The sequence below is a fragment of the Phaethon aethereus genome, assembly GCF_964289735.1.
Source record: "Phaethon aethereus genome assembly, chromosome: 1".
Lineage (NCBI taxonomy): Eukaryota > Metazoa > Chordata > Aves > Phaethontiformes > Phaethontidae > Phaethon > Phaethon aethereus.
In genome coordinates this window covers 202,253,650-202,274,965 of record NC_138575.1, presented here as the reverse complement: position 1 = coordinate 202,274,965, position 21,316 = coordinate 202,253,650, and the positions used below count along the sequence as shown (strand labels likewise).

The following is a 21,316-nucleotide window of genomic DNA, read 5'->3' as shown; positions in this document are numbered from 1 at the left end:
CCATCAAATATCTAGAATTTGACTCCTTTAGGGCTGCCCTACATGTTCCACCGACTAAACACATCTTTTCCAACATCTTATTCCTTCCCAGTAGTAACTATTCAAGGGAATATAGCACAAACAGCACCTTTTTGGTGATTGCGGAAGATCGTCTCAGAAGTTTGCGGGAAGACGCATGAAGTGGGGCTCCTCTTCCTCCCAATGAGGGAAATTGCCTCATTCACAGAACAGTTGAAATTGACCTTTAAAGGTTCCTTCCAACCCAACCTATTCTATGACAAAGTTGGAAGGGAGCTCTGGACATCATTGTAATCAGAACGTCCTGATATTCCCACAGTTACAACTGGAAAAAGCTCAAAGCAGGGTCAGTCAGGGCAGGTTGTCCAAGACCATGTCCGGTTGGGTTTTGAATATGCTTGCAGACATTTGTTTCTAGAAGGGCTATGAATACAAGACGTCTCTCTAATTTAATACAGTCACCTGAGCAACTTTGTAATAGGAAAATATCAGGTTAGGTGCTTTTGTAACCTACACTAGCACCAAATACAAGCAACAGTTGGTAGGTTTTATATGGAGTTTTACGATTTTTCCCCCTTGCTTACATCAAAGGCAACAACATTCTTATGCAGCTGAAGACTGTACCCTGGCTTCCGTTCTCACCAACGAATCAGGAAGGAAGAGACAGCATTTTTACCTGATTCATCAAGACATGAGAGTACTAAGTAGTGTATTTAATGATGAGTTTGGGCATTTCATTGAAAGGAAACAATTCTATGTTGGTAATTTCAGTAATGAGAGCTCTGTGTTTAAGCTCAAGGCCTGGGATATTTTTTCTTGCTGTCCAGAGGACAGTAAACACAAAAAAAATTCAGAACCTTATTATGCTTATCTTCCAGAACATAAGCCCCATTCATGAACAAGCAATTTATGGTGACTAGATGTCTGAGGGCATAGCTACTGAGCTTGCAGAACAATTTGTAAATTATAACCAATATAAATTCTGCTTAGGAATGAAAGGATTAAGTGAACACCCACTAGATGGTGTTCAGTTACTGCCTGGGATGACCTGGGCTAGGTACAGGTCTAGCTCCTGTTCACCTCTGCTTTGCAGCAGACTTTTTGTGAAGAAACAACAAATACATTTGTATAAGAGGACAAAAAGGGCTGAAGTTACCCTCTTTACTAGAAATTTGGAAATGCTTCAGTAAATTAATTACCACTTGTGTTGAATGTAGATAAGTGGAACTTCTAAAACATATGATAAATCTAAACAAAAGAAAGTACACAAAATTGTTTTGGATCCACTTGCTAATATTCTATGGTGTTACTCAAGATACTTGTATTTTTGCAATTGGTGATATTATCCATCTGTTCCTCACCCTTCCACATTCTCCTGACATCATCCATTGAAAGAAACGGGTGAATAAACACTCACCAAAGAAACATATCCATTTTGGAATTAGTTTTATTAAAAGGATGAACTGAATTAGTGTGTCTCTTCTAGAAGAATCTAATGCATCACTTTCTTTTTCAGCAGAACTGTAATAATTGCAACTAATTCCCATTAGTGATTAGTGAATCAGCATAAGGAAAAAAAAAGGATAAAAGTACTATTTTAGGGGAAGAGGCTTTTGGCATAGGTGCAGTACTGTAGCACTTAACTTCAGATATTTTAGATTTCTGGAGATTACAAGGATGACTAGTGATAAAGGGAATTGCTATTCAGAGCTGAATTAAGCTGATCCTGCCATGTCAGAATTTCCAGAAGGAACCTTTTCCCTTTATAAGGCTCTGAAGTGCAACCTTACATGAAAATTTTAGGAAAGCCATTTTAATGCAGATGACCCCAGTGATGACATTACTTTTTCCAATTGCCACTGTGAGAAGATAAGGACATTCTAATGACCATGTTTGGGAATTTTCCTACAGAAGACTGCCTACTGCTTTGGGCATTTTACTGATCCTGCACAGCTTTACTTCATTATTTCCATAACTCTCCAGGTTCAGGCATTATTGTAATCTCTAGACTTTCTTTCTTTCTTTCTTCCTTCTCATGCTTAATCGGAGTTCCTTTCAGTGGCTTACTTGCTTTCCTTCAGTTGATGGTCCACATCATTCTTGCATTTACCTTTAAATTAGCCAGGAGTTTCTTCCTACTTCTAAGATTAGCTCATTCTGTTATTAGCACATACAGAAGCTCTGAGCAAACCAGTGGCAGCCCCTGCTGAGTCTGACTTGTTTACACATCATTAACATCTGTCACATAGCAATTAACAGATGTTTGGGAAGTCTTTCTACAGCAGGGGCTCCAAGGGTATGGAAGTGATAACAGAATGCTCCTGTATTTTAAGCTAAGCAAGGTTTATCCTATTTTTGCCACACAGAAAGACTACTAGAGCAATGTAGTTTTGGCCAGTTTTTGAGAGTACCAGAATGAAATTACATAAACCTAATTTGAAACGTTGTCTTTATTCAGAAGATAAGGTGGTAATGGAAAGAGGAGCAGGATCATGAAACATCTGAGAACTCCCCTAAAAGATCAGAAGCAATGACAAATCATAGAATAGCTTAAAAACAGATGTTAATCGTGCCTCATCACAGTGGCCAAAATGGTTTGGTTGATTTGCAAGTTAGAAAAAAATAAATGCTGTCAATAGTACATTTAATAATAAATTACCAACACAATGTCCATCAGCCTTCACTACTAGTAGAAAAAAAAGTCTCATGCACCAAGTAGAACACCTCCTCCACTCTAAGGGGTGAAGACTGAATAAGAGAAGCAAAGATAAGCAGTTTCTTGACCCTGTGACTTCAAACTCCTCACATTCTAAAGAAAAAAGTTCGGCAGAAAGAAAAAAAAAAATCTAGACAAAGATGATCAATATATCTTTCAAAAAAATGAAGTTACTCTTTTCTAGAATTTTCTTATTTTCTCCAGGGAAAAAAGCTTTCTCCCCTCAATTCAAATCATTTGATGATGCAAACCTCAAAAAGACATTTAGCTTTACCCTGACTTTAATTTTACATTCAGATTTTCTAAGGAATTCTGATCTTACTGAGCACCAGAGGGAACACTGTACTAGGTCTGTCAAAACAGAACTAGAACAGAAGTATTTGTTCAGTAAAGCTAACGGACGAGACAAATCTAAAAGCATAAATACACTTTACATCAAAATTCCCACTAACATCTTCTCATTTAACTTGTAGTAGCCTTCAGTATACTGGGCTGCCTCCAATTATCCTTGCATTGTTTGCTTCCTGCCATACTCAGCTTCTCTGACAAAACTAATTGGTCCTCCAAGACCAATCTTGGACTGAAAAAATGAACAATTTTTCCTGTTCCTGTGCAAAGGTGTACATTACCTGGGGGCATCAAGACCTTAACCTCCCAAAAGGATGTTCTTTGCCAGATCTGTTTTTTTGTCTTAATCATGATGCCATGATTACACAAAAACTTTCTTCACCTAAGAACAGAGAAAATAATTTGCTTTGCTGTACTACCCTCAGCCTAGCATGCACATGGAGCTACAAAAGAGGACCAAAGCCCTTGTGGTGCTGGAAGCTGTTCTGCATGTAGCAACTGTGAGTAAAAGCACAGGCTAAATGAGTTTGTTTTGCTCTAGTGAGCATTGCTTTGTACTATTTTTCTCCTTGTCTGAAGCTGCAGTCTGACAATTCAGATGTTTCAGCAACAGTATTAATTTTAAAAGTTCCTGACTTCCATCCTTGTTCCATCCCTTAGGCCACAGTGATTGCTACTGGATTGTGCTGTGAGTCAGGGAATGAAGCTGGCTTTATAAAACGAAATCAAATTCAGAAAAGCATGGAATAAAGCTACCTACATGAATCCATGGAATGCATGGCCTCACCCAGCCAGAGGAGATAAAAAGAAACTTGGGTTTGCTTAACCTAACAAGACCAGTGCTGAGTAGTAATATAATTATCTATAATGCATTATGGGGTTAAGACTCAAAAGAAAAAAACCCCTATTTTAGGTAATGGGAAATGCTGGCACAAGAGCAAGTGGGTTTAAACACACAGTGATTAATTTTACGTTGGATATCAGCAGAGTTTTCAAGCAGCAGAGGAGGTACTGTGTCACCATTTTCCAATATAAGCAGTGGTTACGAATGATTTTAAATTGAGCATGAAAAATTTATAAAAGGGCTATATTTTAAGTTTTTAAACTAAAATAGGAGCTCACTTTTGGAATATATATGATAAATTTTGACATACTTAGCCATGAAATGCTAAAAACCAAGTGCTAAGCTGTTACATATCACCCTAATAGAGGACACAAATCCTTAAAAACACATTACAAGATATTACACATTAACTTAAGCGAGCTGTGGTAATAAGTCCAAATGTTCTTACAATGGTACAACTAAGCAGATATTCTTTTTCCTCCTTACTGCAGTAATGGGCATAAAGAATAGGGACTGTCCTCCTGAAATGAGAATTTATTTTAGCTGCAAAGGAAAGAGACTGAATTGAAATTTACATCGAATTCTAAGTGGCCTTTTTATAATTCTTGAAGTGGGTGCAAATGAAAAGCAAACAATAGATGGCTTTCTTTTAGTGAAAGAGTAAAGTCATTTTATGTTGCCCACTGTACTTCTAAATTGACCATACTGGTTTAAAAGCCCGTCTTACTTTTTCAGCAGCAGACACTGCCTTTACCACCACACACATACCAAAACATGTTGCTCTTTTCTGCTAAATAATTGTGCTCTCTGCCAATTCAAACAAAGACAGAGATGCAGATGAAATATAAAACCTAACATTCAAAAATTTTCTCCCAAGAAAGTAACAGCAGAACAGAAGTGAGCTCTCACATTATCTATCACCAAAAAATCCATGTAGAAGAAATAATTGCTATGTCAGGGTGTGGGTGACTGTTCAGAAGTTGTCAGACACAGTAAATAAACACAGTCCCAATGGAAAAGCAGATGTCCATCCACATGAGACAAAATGACTAATTTTAGTATTCTCTATTATAAGAATCTGCTCTGCCAGGCCCACAACTGTTTGGATCCAGTCCACAGTTAAGAACAAACACACCTCTCTCTTCCCCAGGAAAAACAAAAAACAAAACCAAAAAATATTTGGAGAGGAACAAAAGATGACAAAAGTAGTCTGTTTTCTGGAACTGGCAGTTTCTCCAGTGGGATACGTGACTCAGTGCTTGCCAATACCAATGCAGCAGCAAGACTTCTTCTGTCCCAGTAGTCCCAGCAGTATCGGAGGAATTGGCGCAAAGGACACAAATTCAAGACTTGAAAAGATGGCTAGGCACTTGGGAAAACGAGCTGTATCATACTAAAGACTTCAAATGACAGCTCTTCTGAAAGACGACTGAAATAGTCTGGATAAGGTCAAACGGCAGCTGGCTTGGCCATGTTTTATATTCAACTTGCATATCAGGAGCCCATTTTTTAATTTTTATTAAGCCAGGCAGGATCGCAGCTCTTGGTGAACGAAGACCCAGGATACTGGCATTTTCTATATACTGATAAGCTAACTAGAAAAACCAAGAATGGCCAGTTAGGACCTAGTAATGATGATGAACTACCTTTCACCTGGCAGGACAAAGGCAGGATTTGTTGGAAAGCGTGGTATCTTTTGTTAGCTATGGCTGAAAAAATCCTTACGCTTTCAGGTAGGTGCACAAACCTTTTCCAGGTCTGAGAGGAAAGATATTTAACGAAAGACATAGCCAGCAGAATGACCAGGTGCTCGCCAGCATTATGGATGGTGGTGTGGGGACCAGAGCTCTCTGATGGACTGGACAACGTTGGAAGATGGATTCAATTACTAAGATGGCTCTCGGCTACATTCTCCTCTGCAGTAACAAAGCTGGTAAGCCCAAGAGAAGGCACGGCCATGTAAGCAGGTGGCTCTAACAAGAGAAACCTGTGTGTTTTACACATGGAAAAAAGTCTCCGAGCTCAGTATTTGCTTTTGTTTCACAGCAGATAAGAAAGGCTACTGAGCACAGTCTGTGCTATAACCACTGCAGGTGCAGGGCTGGGGAGTAAAAAAGAGAACATAACATGGGGAGTTTCTCCCCTAGGAAACTGATGCCAGTGTTTTGCAAAGAGGGAGCAGTGGAACTTCCCAAAGGTCTCCCTGGAGACCGCAGCCGTGTGGCAGGTAAGGACAGCTCCTCTTGTCTACCAAAGCAGGCTGCACACCTTGCCTGCTATTATCGTCCAGAAGGAAAGTGATTGATACTTGATGGTTCTACCTTAGATATTAAAAAAAAAATAGTTACATTTCTTATGAGAACATGCAGGGGAAAGAAAAAAATCAGTCTATATCAAGATTACTCACAAAAGGATAAATCATACAAATAATACAATAAAAATTCAGCGTTGGCCTAAGGAAAAACACAGAACCATCAGCACCGAAAGAGTTACAAACAGCTGAAAATGTGAGGCTAGAAAACATGCCAGATTTTGGCAAGAGCCTGACCTGCACTCCTGGCACCTGCTATCGTCCACTGAGGGTCCGCCAGATCCCCATCAGTTCTAAATATCTGAATGCAACCCAAGGAATTTTAAAAACAGATTGTACTTTGCAAGTACAAACCAATACCTGTCTGTGTTAAGGACTTACATTGCAAGAAATTAAAACACATTTAAGAGTGATAAAAATTAATTGAGTCTGATTTTCACGCTACATCTGTTAAGACTTAATTGTCAGTTAAGCAGGATGTTTCAGAACTGATTAAGTTCCACTGAATTTATTAAAAAAATAATACTGAAGTAATCTGTCAAAAAGTATTCAGAACCCGTGGCAGAAAAAATCCCAGAGATGTTTTCTGTGGTATGCTGACAGATTGTTATAAATGTAGTTGAAATAGTGTGTGGTGTTCTACAAAAATAAAAAAAATCTTTACAAATAGGAAAAATATTCAGAGACCAAGAATGATTGTACCAGTTCTTGAAATTTGTTCATATGTATAAAAAAAAAGTGACTTCTCTGTTAAGTATTTTAAATATCACAGTAGTATGTCACAAAACTGGAATACTTGACTAAAGCAGAAACTGTTGCAAGACTTCTGAAATTCTAAGGCAGCTGATGTTTATACAACAAGCAGACTCCTGTTATTAATAACTAAGTATTTCCATTACTTGTACTACAAGTATTCTGTATGCGCACAATATATTTTCATTTGTTTCAAGGAATCTGTTTTCCATTCAGATGCCATTAAATAACCAATAAGTTTCACACTTTAAATAACTAAATCCTTCAAGATGTGCATTGAGACCACTTGCTTCTTGCTTGCAACTCTGCTGAAACCTGACCAGTTTTATTATTGGTACTATTTTTGTGCTGAGTTTTAAAAAATTGCTTTCATTCATTGAGAAGTTGCAATATATCTTCTCATTAACAAGTGTTTTTCAGAAAGCTAAATAGCCAGCAATGTATTTTCAAAACATAACATCTTGCCAAAGTTTTTACCTATCAGTAAGCACTGCAGTCAATCAAGACAAGAACTGTGCTTCTGTGTCATTGTCCAGCTAGGCAGCAATGCAAAGGGAAAAACAAGAATTAATCACAACAAAGCCATGAGGTTATTATAATCTTACTGTCGTCTCATGCAGTCATAACCACAAAAATACAAATGTAATTAATACAATGTCAGTATAATTCTAAGGATCAAAAATATATTTTCCTATTTGACCTTACATGGAATGTATCTCAGGTACCTTCAGCACTGTCTCGTAACATGGTTCAAGGCATGGAGATGGAACAGGGGACAAAGAAGGCCAACTTCTCCCTGTGCAATGATACGCTAAAATCTGCTGCTGCTTAAGTGATTTTGCTCCATGGGTCCCTTTCCCCAAAACATCAGTGCTCAATCCTTCCTCCTGCTCCCCCATCCGACCGTGCACATTTCCTTGCTGCTGCAGCTGCAGGGGCTACAAACACTGGAAGCCAGCCCTCGCCTAACACCTCTGCTCTAATTGCAGCACCTCTTGCATCTATTTTCCAGATTCTCAACCTAACAAGTTTTTCTGAAAAACGAGAGCAAACAAATAAATCAGTGCAGTGGCCAGTAGTTAATACACCAAAAAAGCAGCCTGGTCAACAAATCAGATTTGATTGCTGTGGGGTGGAAGACCCCATTTCTCCTCAAGAATTCCATCTCCAATTCTGCTACGTAGTACCTCAGGATGCAACTGCTATCTTCTAGTCTGGAGAAGAGGAGGCTGAGAGGAGACCTTATCACTCTCTACAACTACCTGAAAGGGGGTTGTGGCGACGAGGGTGTTGGTCTCTTCTCCCAAGTAACCAGCGATAGGACAAGAGGAAACGGCCTCAAGTTGCGCCAGGGGAGGTTTAGATTGGATATTAGGAAAAATTTCTTCACTGAGAGGGTGGTCAGGCATTGGAACAGGCTGCCCAGGGAGGTGGTGGAGTCGCCATCTCTGGAAGTGTTCAAAAAACGTGTGGATGTGGCGCTTCAGGACATGGTTTAGGGGACATGGTGGCGCTGGATTAATGGTTGAACTTGATGATCTTGAAGGTCCTTTCTAACCGAGTGATTCTGTGATTCTGTGAAAATGCATTAGTCTTTATTTTGATTTCACAACAAAGCTTATGTCCAGACATAAATACACATTATCAAAATTGTACGAATTTCTGCAGTATTTCTACTGTTTCTAGATAAAGAACTATTTCCCTTCAAATTAATTTTTAGATAAACCAATCCCATGAAGATCATTGCTGTTCCATCAGACAGCCTATGTAACCAAGTTATCAATGTTAACATACTATTGCTGAGGAGAAAAGAAGAAAAAAAAAAATCTTATTTATCTTATCTATTTACCAACAGTTGGCTGAGGTACAACGTTTTACCCAAAATGATCTTTTATCCAGAACATCAATTTTTATGTTGTATTTGGACACTTAAGGGAAAGTAAAAGGCCAAATGTATGTAATATGTAACTTTAAAGACTTTCTTAGGGCTGCAGCAGGATTTCCTAATGCTGCTTGGGTGATGAAAGACAGCTGAAGATGAAAAATTCACCATATGGGCTGGTTACAGAAGCAGAAATTTTCCGCAGTCTGCTTATCTTCGCTTACGTGTGCAGATCCCTCAACAGGAACATCACTTTCCGTCGCTCATAACCCCACTTTAAGAAATGAGTAAACAACAATGACTAAGAAGCTTTGGCTAGAAATGGCTGATTTGGTTTCATTTTTCTAAAACTCAGAAGAGATTCATACAATGACCTTAAACCATCATGCTGCTGCTTTAGCTTTGCTTTACCTTCCATCTAGCACTGGGCAAGGTATCATCGCTGTCCTGCATATCCCAGCTTGTAGAGTTCTCTGCTGTGTTTGGAGGATTTGAGCAACATCTTAATCTTTAACTTTGAACCGTAGGTTTTAGATCTTACACTCATGCATGACTCATATCAGTCTTGTTAGTTATTGTATATGAAATTCAGGTCAAAATGAAGACACTGAAGTATAGGGATCTGAACTCTCACTGGAGGCAAAAACTCAAGATCCAGAAACGAAAAGACTGACTCAGCTCATTCTGAGGTGCCCATTTACTGGCTGGTCCCTCTTGGCTCTCCGAACCCCACCAACTGCACCAGCACTGAACTCCACTAAGGACAATGGAGAACTCAATTTTGTAACCATCACAGCCTTGCACTGTATCCTTTCCTCAGATTCATCCACAGTCACGACCATGCTGACGCTGCAACAACATGAAGCCACACATCCTATCAAACCTTGCAAACATACCACGACTTTGCACCAACCGTGTTTCCACAGAAAGCTTAACCAACTCAAACAACTTCTCTCAGAAAACTTAAAACACGCTAATACTCACTGACAGGACTCTGCGTGGAAATACTGCCTCTGGCACCCTGGTGCTACAGAACCCACGAAAACCTGTTTTACCACAGATAAAGAAGTGGTTTGGGACGTGAAGGTGCTCTGATATATTAGATCTGGACTGAGTATATACAGAAGGATCAAGATCTTTATTTACCATGTATTAATTGTCATCAGACAAGCTAACCTCAACGTTTGTCTTCTACTTGAAAGAGGAAGGTATTTCTGGAATAGAATAATCTCCAGAAAAATGAACATATACACAGTCCAGATTTAATATGCAAAATCATAATTTTCGTCATTCTTGTCCTTTTCAAAATTTAATACAGTTTTTCTTACATATTCTACAACAACAGCACACTAGAGATGATATTTCCATGGAAAAGCTCTAACACAATATTGGCTGTATAATCTGGAATATGAGTCTAAGTATGCACAACTGTTTAAAATACAAGTTTTACATGAAGCTGTAACGGTCTTTTAAAAACACTCCTGCATTGTAATGAAAATTCAGTGTAAGTCAGCTGAGCTTTATCCCTCTTATACCTGTTACCTTAAAAATTCTAGAATTTCTGATGCACCACAGCAAATTCATATTATTCTTATTAGATATTACTAGACATTGAGAAGTGTTTACATCACAATAAGAAGAGTAACAGAAAACACTTTTTCACTAAACCATCACTGCATCAGATGTGATAGTTTAGATGAACATCACACAAATTACCCAGATGACCTTGGCTGGTTTTGCAATGGTTTTCCACACATCACGGTGGTAACATTGTTTTAACAGGAGATTACATGCCATATAGCCATGAATCCAAAAATCCCAATGGGGCATTTTGTATGCACTGTGTTAACTAGCACAAAATTCTGTCATAGATGTTTTGTACCAGCACAAATGCTGTGCCAAACGACCACATCTCATTTACTGTTTGCCACTGTTTATAAAGAGGTGGCTGCTTCCTTTCATAAAATAACTAACGGTAATAGAATTAGGCAAATATTTACAAAGGTAATCCAGCGTGAAACACTGCATCTAAAAGCAAGCAAATTTTCTTTGGATGGTGCCTTTCTTCCTTTATAAAGCTCTTTGTCAACATGCAGAACAAAATCAGTCTGTCAAGAAACTCTGCATTTGTTATCAGCTCATTCTCCTTAGATGGCAGGACTGTAAATATTTTTCTTCATTATCACCCTGGCAGTAAATAACTTTGCAGGTGTGATTTAATCAACAGGAATGCCAAGATTTCACAATTTTTGGCCTGCCTTAAAGACAATCAGTAATAGAGAAACCCATGCACCAGGAAACAAATGAGCAGAACTAGTGAACTAAGGTCTATCAAGCAGGGTTCAAGATCACCTGGGTTGGATGACAGGTGATATATTTGCACTACAGTTCATCTGTTTTCTTATCTGGGAAAGTGTTCTATAATAAATCATAATTTATTGCATGTTTTGCAACCTTGTCAAAGGGAACACCTAAGATTTTTGCTTCAGTAATAAATTCCACCCAACTGTGTACAGTAATTCACTTGACAATCTGGACATAGCTAAAATACTTTGGTATTTTCTAACGTCAGCACTTTTGATCTAGCACCAACGACTCATCTGGTTTACACACCACCACATTTACTTTCTTCTAAATTTCATTATGCTTAACAACTAACAGGGGATTTCAAAGTGATTCTCCAATGACAATCACCAGTGAGCAAAAAACCGGCAAGCCTGTTGGACAAGGACCCCTATTCCTAAGTCGTAAGTGCTTCTCATCCCCTCTTTTGACATGCCTTTTTGTCCTTTGGGAGTGTTTACCTCTGAATAGGAACAAAGCAACAGAATGTTGTGATCAACCTCAGCAATATTTCTTGGTGTACACAGCTAAATTGCTCATGAGGCTGGTCATATGTTCCTGCTTATTATCTGTAAAAAAGATAGCAGAAACAAAACTTTAGAACAGCCCTAAGCCTTCCACATTATTATATACCTTATATACAGCAACCAATGGGCAAACTCCAAGCAAATATTGATGAAGACGAATGGTTACTGCCAGGGTGCTTCAAAATTTTCCTAGAGTTGTTTTTTTTAATTAGTGATTAATCAAAAATAGGTAGCGAATAACCAAATTGCTACAGCTTTAAGTTCAGCATTATAAGACTCACCATTTGTATACAGTATCACATGTTAAAATTGCACCTCAGTATGCCAGTAAGTGAAGGGCTTTCTAGGATTAGTGTTGGCATGCCTGTTTTCCTTTCTACAACCACTGTTCAGGGTGAAAGGGAATTAATTTTATGATCTAAGCAGAAAGTTTCCAAAAATAATTGCCGCTTTTTTCATTAGCTATGAAGTTCACCATCTTGAGCTACTCTGAATATACCTGGAAGGACACTTGAAAAAAACAGACAAAAAATCTTGTTTATTTTCCTTATATGAAACTCTTCTAAACCCAATGAACAAACCACTGCCTTTAAAATACTTAAAACACCATACTTCTCTGCTAACTAATGCTATGTCTGTTTGCAGATCTAAAGAAAACCTAAAATCCCAAGCAATATGGCTTGAAGAGAATTGCTTACTATTGTGTTTATGTTACTGGCCAATAAACCCACACCAATGATGGTTAAAAAATGTTTAGGAGCATTAGATTAAAGTATAAACATTTTTCTATGAATTGTCTGTGATGCTATTGTTGTAAGCCTGACCTCAATTTGAAATGCTAAATATGCATTAGTGCAAAGATTTTTTTCTTGTCATTATTTTCTCTTTTCTGTTTAACGCTGTTTCCTACTCATATTATCAAAGTAACTGAAATTAACTTGTCTGAATTACAAATAAATCTTACCCGCATACCACTTCATTAAAAATCTGCATGTGTACTATTATAGTTGGAGTAACCAATTAATATGTATGAACTGCTAAGACTGAAACACACTTATCTTTCTAACCTTGCTTTCACAGACAACTGTCTGAAACCCACACCTTCAAAACTGAAATTTCAGCATTCACTATCTTTCAGTGTTTCGCGCTGGAAAACTCAAAAGAAAATCCCTTCTAGGTTTTTAACTTTATGACCTAAGTTTCGAAGGGGAAAAAACTCTTTCCGTTAGCCATGTATTAAAAAAACCCACTTATTTTCAGAGTCTCCAGGACTCTCAAGGTCATAAAGTCCTTTTAAGGATTTATATGCAGCTTTGTAGAATATTAGAAGCTGTGTGTCAGCAGTGCAGTTGTGTATCCTTATCACCTATAGATTTTTGGCAGACACAAGAAAACTTCTTTTATTACAGGTTGTTGTGTCCTATTCTTTGATCACTTGCAGCTCAGTAAGTTCAATTCTGCCCCAGGTTTCCCACAGGCTTGAATCGCAGTGCATTCTTCTCCTTCTTCCTCCCTTGCCTCTCAAGCCTTTCCACATTACCTTGAATTCCCTTCTCTATTTCCTGCTCAATACCCCCAAGTCACTCGGACATTCGCTGCTAGCTGGGCAGAGCATCCCAGGCTATGCTTGGCTTTTGCTAGACAACGCGCTCCCCTGGTCACTACGTGCAGACTGCAGCAAGCAAAGATTAAAGGTTGGGATCTCCTCCTCTTTCCCTCAGCAGACATACTGACAGAGTATTCGTCCTCTGAATGACAATCCTCTCTGAAACTTTGAGAACTTAACCTTTCTACAGCAAAAAAATTCTTGGGATAGCTGTAAAAGCCATTTTTTTTTGAGGAAAGACATATACCATTTAAAAAAAACTTACTCTAACATGGAAATTACAGAAGATGATACAAAGACAGGTAAAAGAAGCTTAAGAAAAGCTTAATGGCAGAGTTAATGAGGCCAGAAAACCAGGAGGAAAGTAGGACCATTTGTTTGCTGGTCCTATCTTCTCCTCAGAAAGCATGCTTTTAAAAGTACTTTTTTAAAAACCTGCATACAACTGTGATTTGTTCTTAACTAGGTTTTGTATAAACCAGAGGAGATTTGAAAACCAGAAACCTAGAGCTGAGCTCAATGCTTTATTACACTCATTCAAGTCTCTCCCATCACCGCCTCTTGTAGCAAAAACGATCACAGAGTACTTACTGGTGAAACGGAGAGACAGTTAACAGGGCCAGGAATGGTATGAACACTATTATATTACAGTCCTACTACTTTCTGTGGCATGTAAGTAATTGAGGAACTACATACTGCTCAGACATGCAAATGATGCAGAGACGTAATGTCATCATCAAGTCACCAGATTTCTAAATTTACTTCACTGGTGTAAATGGTGGTGGTGCCTGTGAGAATCCATATGCACAACATGTATAAATTGGCTTCTGCTGGTTTATGTCAGATAAAGGATCTTATCCCAGTGATTTGCAAATTACATCTTTAAGGGAACCTGCAAGTTTATTTTCCTTCACACATACAGTGATGAGAAAAAAAACTTACGTTCAACTTGATCAAACATTACTGAGAACAAGAAATCTCTTGGTGTCATGTAATATTCTCCTTCATATTCCAGTGATGCAAAATGCATGAAGCGATGCTTCCGAAGCGACAGTCTTTCATCCCTTTCTGCATTAATGACATCTTCCTTCTGAAACAGAAAAAAAAATCCATGCAAAAAGATGGTTGCTTTTGTAGACCAACTCTGTAATTAGAAAGAATACTATACCCGATCTTGATTAACCTCAATATTTTGCGGGTAGCCACAACAAGAGACTACCAGGAATTAAAGCTTTTATGGCATGGTCTTAATGAATTACATGCTTACATGACATTCAAAGTATTTTTTGGCTTCACTGTGAGCATGCCTTAACAACACAGCTCAGGCAAATTAATGGCTTGCTGTCACCAAAGGCTGCCCTTGCTTCCCACTCCCCTGCTCCTGGACATATGGTCCTACACCTCCTCATTTGCCAGCCCTGCTACTTGTTGGACTCTCTGCTCAGCCAAATTCAGCTCGCTAACTCAACAAATAAATAAACTGACCAAACAGCAAATAGCATTTTGCCAGCTTTGTGACTGGCTCAGCAAAGGTTGAAACATGCTCTGCATCTATGCAAATGATCCACTCCTGAAGTTAATGATCAAGTTGTGGAGCAAGTCCTAAGATGGAAGAATAATGATGTTCTAGTTTAAGTATGGGCCTATCTTTCAGAGAACATAGAAAAATGGGAAAAGCAATGAAAACAGCAGGATGGATCTGCAGCTAGGTCAGTGCCCATGGCATTACTCGGTGTGTGACGCAGATGAGCGAGTACACCCCAGGATCATTCAGATTATTCCTATGGACTGCTTGGCATATGAGCAGTCCAGTACAGTGCTGATGTATGTTGCATTTTGCAAATTGGGTTACTCCTGAGAGTAACTGCAGCGTAAGCTGCTCCTGGTTACACTCAGAGCAGCTGCAGGTGCAGCGAGGGTCTCACCAGTTGATGTTAAAACACAGGGTCTGCTGTGCTGAGTGTGTTCAGGGGGCGAACTGTGGGACACAGACAGGCAGACAGGATGTGGATGGAGGAGAGGGAAGACCTCGCTTGGTTTTGCTGAAGGCAGCACTGGTTATATTGATGTGCAAGGTAACAGGCACGCAGCTGCACAGGAAGCTGTTATGAAAATCAGGAACGTGCACAGATATTTGCAAACAGCGTAGCAGGCAAACAGGGCACCTGTGTGTTTGTGTGTATGCATCCAAGGAGCAGGCAAGTGAGAAGAGAATGGGACACTCTGAACCACTTAAAAGCTGTGACCAGATTTCCGACACTTTAGTTTTAACTTGCTATTCCTCCAAGATGGGGACTGCTAATTCAGTCTCCTCTGCTGAGTTTGAACCATTGCAGAATCAAGTGCTGGCAGTTACATTTCCTCCACCCAGCTGACAACATGCCAGGACTTCGGTACGAAGTGGCAAAGGCAGGAGGAGAGCTAGCTGATAACGATGAACATACAAGCTATGTTGGGACAATAGCTTCTAGCTCTTAGACAGAGCTCTGAAGTTAAAATAGAAAACATTAAGTTTAGTGTGAGGCTTACAAGAGAGAAGAAAGAGACGTAGGACTGATATTGATACAGGCAGCTCCAAATAATGGAAGCCATGGTGGTCTGAGAGTAACGACCCACTGCTTCGATGTGAAGCACTCTGGGAACAGGAGTGTGGACCTCAAGCTGTGGCCAATAACCAGTCCATTGAAGAAAGCGTGAAAAAACAGTTCAGAGGACAATGAGACATCAGAGAAGAGGATGGAGCATTTCAAATTTGTGTCGTTAGGTTCCCTTATTCTCTACCCACCATGGTCCCCAACTGGATATGAGGACCATATGTGTGTACGATTTGGGGATCTCAAGACAAGGGGTACAACTGGCAAACCTATAGCCATAGCCTGGATGCAATTATTACCATCATATATGATATTACACTTAATTATAGTTCTAAACAGAAGGCTGCAATTTGCCATTTAATCCCACGCCTTGCACCTTTGTGTTAGCATTAAGCACTTGTTAAAATTCTTCACTGAGTGATACAAGCACCTTTTACAGTCAATTTTAGTTTCCCCTTGTAGCGTGTTTGCTTCCCTCAAACCTTGGGTTTCAATGAAGGCAGGGCAGGAGGGGACCACCAACAAGGAAAAAACCAAAATACTCATAATTTAGAATTAAAAGTGTCATATTCTGATATGCAAGGAGAATGAGGGCTACTTCTAAGTATCTGAAGCCAAGGCTTACTTTGTTTTAGATAGGACCATTTCATATCAATATCCCTGCTTTAAACTTCTTACATAGTATGGAGCTTCATCATGGCCTACAACCAAGCTGCACTGCTGCTGTTCTATCATTCACATCTGTACATTCTGGAAAATGCTGTTTAAAAATAAATCTAATGCAATGAGAAGTTTAGCTTTATTCTTTTTAAAACTTTGGGGGACAAGTGACTCTGTAATTGCTTGACTAACAAGATTCAACAAATGTTGCAGATATCGAATGAATAGTTCATAGTTGCTGAGTATTAACATGTGGCATTCTTATTAAAAACATCTCCTTCTCAGAATAACATGAGCAATTTTTGCCCGATGGCAAATTTTAAAGAAATGGAAAATTGCTTCACAGTTGTCCTTTAACTAAAATTATGGAATGAAAAGCAGTCTTTCCGCACAAATACAAATTTTAGACAAGAAGTAAAGTAAACCAAACCAAACCAACTGGATTTTCAAGTTTCTTAAGTCTTGCAGTATATGTCTGAATTCTCCTAAAGCTAAACTTGTTGCTGATACCAAAGCACTGAATTTGAGCAATCCACAATTTTAACTGAAACAGGTACAAGTTCACATACTAACTCTGAAGTGCGCCTCATATTTAGAAGGGAACGTATTCCCACCAAAATTACAACAATGTGTGACTACAGATTCATCAAGCCCCTTTCTTTTCGTGAAACTAGCACCCCCAATTTGCAAAACCGCCTTGGGAACATGGGTCATTTCTTACAAAGTCAGCTTCAAATACTAGCACAAATGAGATAAGCAAACCTTACAGGATGAAATGCATCAGCGTGTCATCTCCTACTTTGTTTTTAAAGCTTTTGCAGAATTCCTGACATCCTGTTACTGTATGAGAAGCTCAGCGTCTGCTAAAAGCACTCTGACCCCTCTGGACACCAGCACGAGCTCAGCATGAGCTACACTAGAGCTCAGCTGCTCACATGTAACTGCTTGCTACTTCTGAACAGCATGTGGCCCTCAGACTGAAAAACCATGGCACTCCAATGGCAGTAAAACAATTTATACTGGTAACAAAGCTGACCTGCCATCTTTACGATGACAGGTATCTTTATTTTTGCTTCCCCCCCACACTTTAGTATGGTTACTGTGACGGTCTCTACAGCATGCTCCAAGTATGTCAATGTTAAAGGGAAAAAAAAAAGACTGCAGCAATCAGGAGTGCAGAAGTATAGCATGAAAGCAAAATGTTTGCAATTATCTCATATCCCATTATTTTGCACTTTAATTTATGAAGGAGCACAAGGCAGACCTCACTGAAGGTCTGGGAGAGAAACATGTACAGACAAAATAAAAAGCCTTTAAAAATATTTCAAAAACACTGAATAAGTTTTACCCCCCTTGACAGTTATGAGAATAAAGACTGAAATTTCCCCAAGTGGCTCTGCAACCTTCACAAACCTAAGGAAAAAAAAAATCTGAAAGTTTTTATTATGATACTTTTTACTATAGAACATTTGGAAGCTGAGAGAACTGGGCTTTTTCAACCCAGAGAAGAAAAAGCTTCAGGGGGACCTAAAAGCAACCCGCCAGTGCCTATGCAGAAGTTACCAAGATGACTGAGCTGGGCTCTCCACTGGAGCTTCATAGAGCCACACCACCAGCACCTCCATTAAACGTGGTGAATCCAGGCCACCTTTATAACAAATGGCAAGAACAGCCATTCTGGAGTGCAATTATAGGGACTTTTTTAAAGCTGTCTGGACAGACAGTTCAGAAGATGCAGAAAGGGATAGAGCACTACAAAAAAAGGTGACCTTCCTTCCCAAACACGTTTGCACAATTTTATTGCCTGAGGGAGTGAAAATCTGGGCAACTGTACCAGAGGGTGGAAACTCAGAGGAAAAGAGGTGGCAGCAGGCGTCTCACATCACAGAATCACAGAATCACTGAGGTTGGAAAGGACCTTCAAGATCATCAAGTCCAACCATTAATCCAGCGCCACCATGTCCCCTAAACCATGTCCTGAAGCGCCACATCCACACGTTTTTTGAACACTTCCAGAGATGGCGACTCCACCACCTCCCTGGGCAGCCTGTTCCAATGCCTGACCACCCTCTCAGTGAAGAAATTTTTCCTAATATCCAATCTAAACCTCCCCTGGCGCAACTTGAGGCCATTTCCTCTTGTCCTATCGCTGGTTACTTGGGAGAAGAGACCGACACCCTCGTCGCCACAACCCCCTTTCAGGTAGTTGTAGAGAGCGATAAGGTCTCCCCTCAGCCGCCTCTTCTCCAAGCTAAACAACCCCAGTTCCCTCAGCCGCTCCTCAGAAGACTTGTGCTCCAGACCCCTCACCAGCTTCGTTGCCCTTCTCTGGACATGCTCCAGCACCTCAGCGTCCGTCTTGTAGCGAGGGGCCCAAATCTGAACACAGGATTCAAGGTGCGGCCTCACCAGTGCCGAGTACAGGGGCACAATCACTTCCCTCCTCCTGCTGGCCACACTATTCCTGATACAGGCCAGAAGAGAAAGTGTGTAAGGAATACGGAGATTTTTACTCTCCAGAGTGAAGGCGGGCAGCACCAGTGGCCACATACTCAAATAGCACATCATGATGACGTAAGGCCTTTTAATTGCCATCTTTTGCACAATGTTTTCCAAACCCAACAATAATACTGTTCAGATCGGTTTAATACCAATTAAGGACTTGAACCTGCTGCATTTGGCATCGGAGACTAGTAATTCACAATCAAGGTGTAGTGACATCGAAAAAGTGATGACTCTTCAGCTATAAGCCATAAAATTTATAATTTGACAAAAATATTCAATATGATTATTTGTGCAATTTTAATTAAACTGAATGCAGCTGGATGTTTGCCCTTTAAAGATCAGTACTGATGATCTTATGCTTAGTCGTCTTAATTTCTTCCTTAAGCATACTGCCAGCATTTAACTAAGCTTTGAGTGACATCTTTCTCACATTTTGGTCATCACACTTTCATTAGCCACACTGCCAACTATCACTCTCACACTGCCTCGGTTCTTCTCCATTTCACCACACAAAACCACCCTCAAAACCTAAATAAACAATGTGACCATAACACTTTACTATGATTATTCTCCAAATCAAAATAATCATTTCAGAAGGAGTTCTGGAGCATAATTTCCAAACTCTTTGCTTTAACTGTATCACTTCTTTCCACCAAATTGTTTGCTGTTTCTGGACTACTATTGCCAGTGATCAAGTTATTCCTGAAACTATGGTTTAGGACAGTCTCTAATCCTAAGCAAAAGCAGATCTACTGTCTCAGAAAAGGGGACATGGGCATCCTGAAGCAGGTATAGGCCATGTCACATGGCTAAGAGTAAAATATAGACAAGTCTAAAATATCATCTTACACGCTCTTTTATAAGCTGTATCCCCTTCCTTTACCATTGTTCTCTTCACCAATATGTATCTCTCCATGTCTTTGGCAAGCACGGATGCCGGACCCACCAAAGACAGTTGGTAAAGGACGGAAATACACGGGAAGAAGTAGAGAGCTATGGATTTTTGAAAAAAAGATTAGAAGCGTAACTCTCATTTGCTCTGAGAAGGGATAAATGTCTGAATAACTATTCTAATCACTATTCCAAACACCTAACCAAAGACTGAATAAAAATGTTTTGAAGAAAAGGCTGATTCAATCACTTAATTTTAAGATTGATCTTCTTTTCAAGTACCAATTTAAAGCATGCAGAGTGGAGCAATCTCTCTCTCAACAATTCAGTATCCTTCCCACTTCAATTAAGTCCTGACTAATTTCCAAGTCATCTTTTCCTGAGTCACCCAAGTAGTCCTTCAGATAAAGGAGATTTGACATTCCTGACGTTTCTAAAAACACTGTCAAAGCTAATTTTGCTCATAAAAATGCACGTACAGGGCAAAACACAGATTTTTCCTCTTTAATTGTATTCCACAAAATGAGTTTCAAGTAAAGACAGGTATACTGTAGGAAACAATTATGTATTTAAGGTTGGACTTCAGGTATTAAGGTATCTGTAATCTAACACCTCAGCAGTTTCCAACAGTGCAAGCTCAAAGCAAGCAGGATACAAAAATGCAGATTTACTGAGAGGGAACGGGTGAGAAGAATCTATTACTGTTGCTTGCACAAGATTCTTTTAAGCATAATTTAAAATGACTCTGAGATTGACTTGGGCTTATTTTTGTCTTTAACAGTGCTATATAAGAAGAAATCAAATCATAAAGAGCTATGCTGCATTAGCGTTAAGGCTCAGGCTGAAATTCCATCCTTAACTTGTTCTATTGTGTGTGGGTACAGCCGGGGCTTCAAACACTGGGTGTTCCCACACGCTCCACAGCACCCCACACAACCAAGTGAATTAAGAATGAAGTTTCAGCTTTAACTTGGAATTTAGTTGGCTTTGTGGTTTTATGTCAAGCCTCCAACGCCAGTTTGAGAATGTCCATGGTAAAGCTATGATAGTTGATGGTAAATTAGAATTGAATGACATAAAATGCGCTCTAGAAGGATGCAAGTGTTTTCCTCCATAGTAAACATGTCAAGGGATCAGCATCTGACCAGCCACTGGCGTCTGTAAGCATTACCAAAGACTATGGTTTCCTTCTCAGCTTCCTGCACTGAGAAATGCCTACGGGCAACAACAACAATACTTATTACAATTAATTTCAGATTGATGTAATGAATCTGTTTATCTGTCTCTTAATTTAGGATGCTAATAAAGAAGTCATGGT

At 39.4% G+C, this 21,316-nt stretch overlaps 1 protein-coding gene across 1 annotated transcript in view; it reads right to left on the bottom strand.

The window, feature by feature from the left end:
* The window catches only part of MICU2 (mitochondrial calcium uptake 2), a 146,268-nt gene that overhangs the window by 49,704 nt on the left and 75,248 nt on the right, over positions 1-21,316 (bottom strand). The window contains exon 2 of the mRNA XM_082014218.1: positions 14,291-14,438. Within this exon, the coding sequence (XP_081870344.1) occupies positions 14,291-14,438 (148 nt within the window). The remainder of the gene's footprint in view (positions 1-14,290; positions 14,439-21,316) is intronic.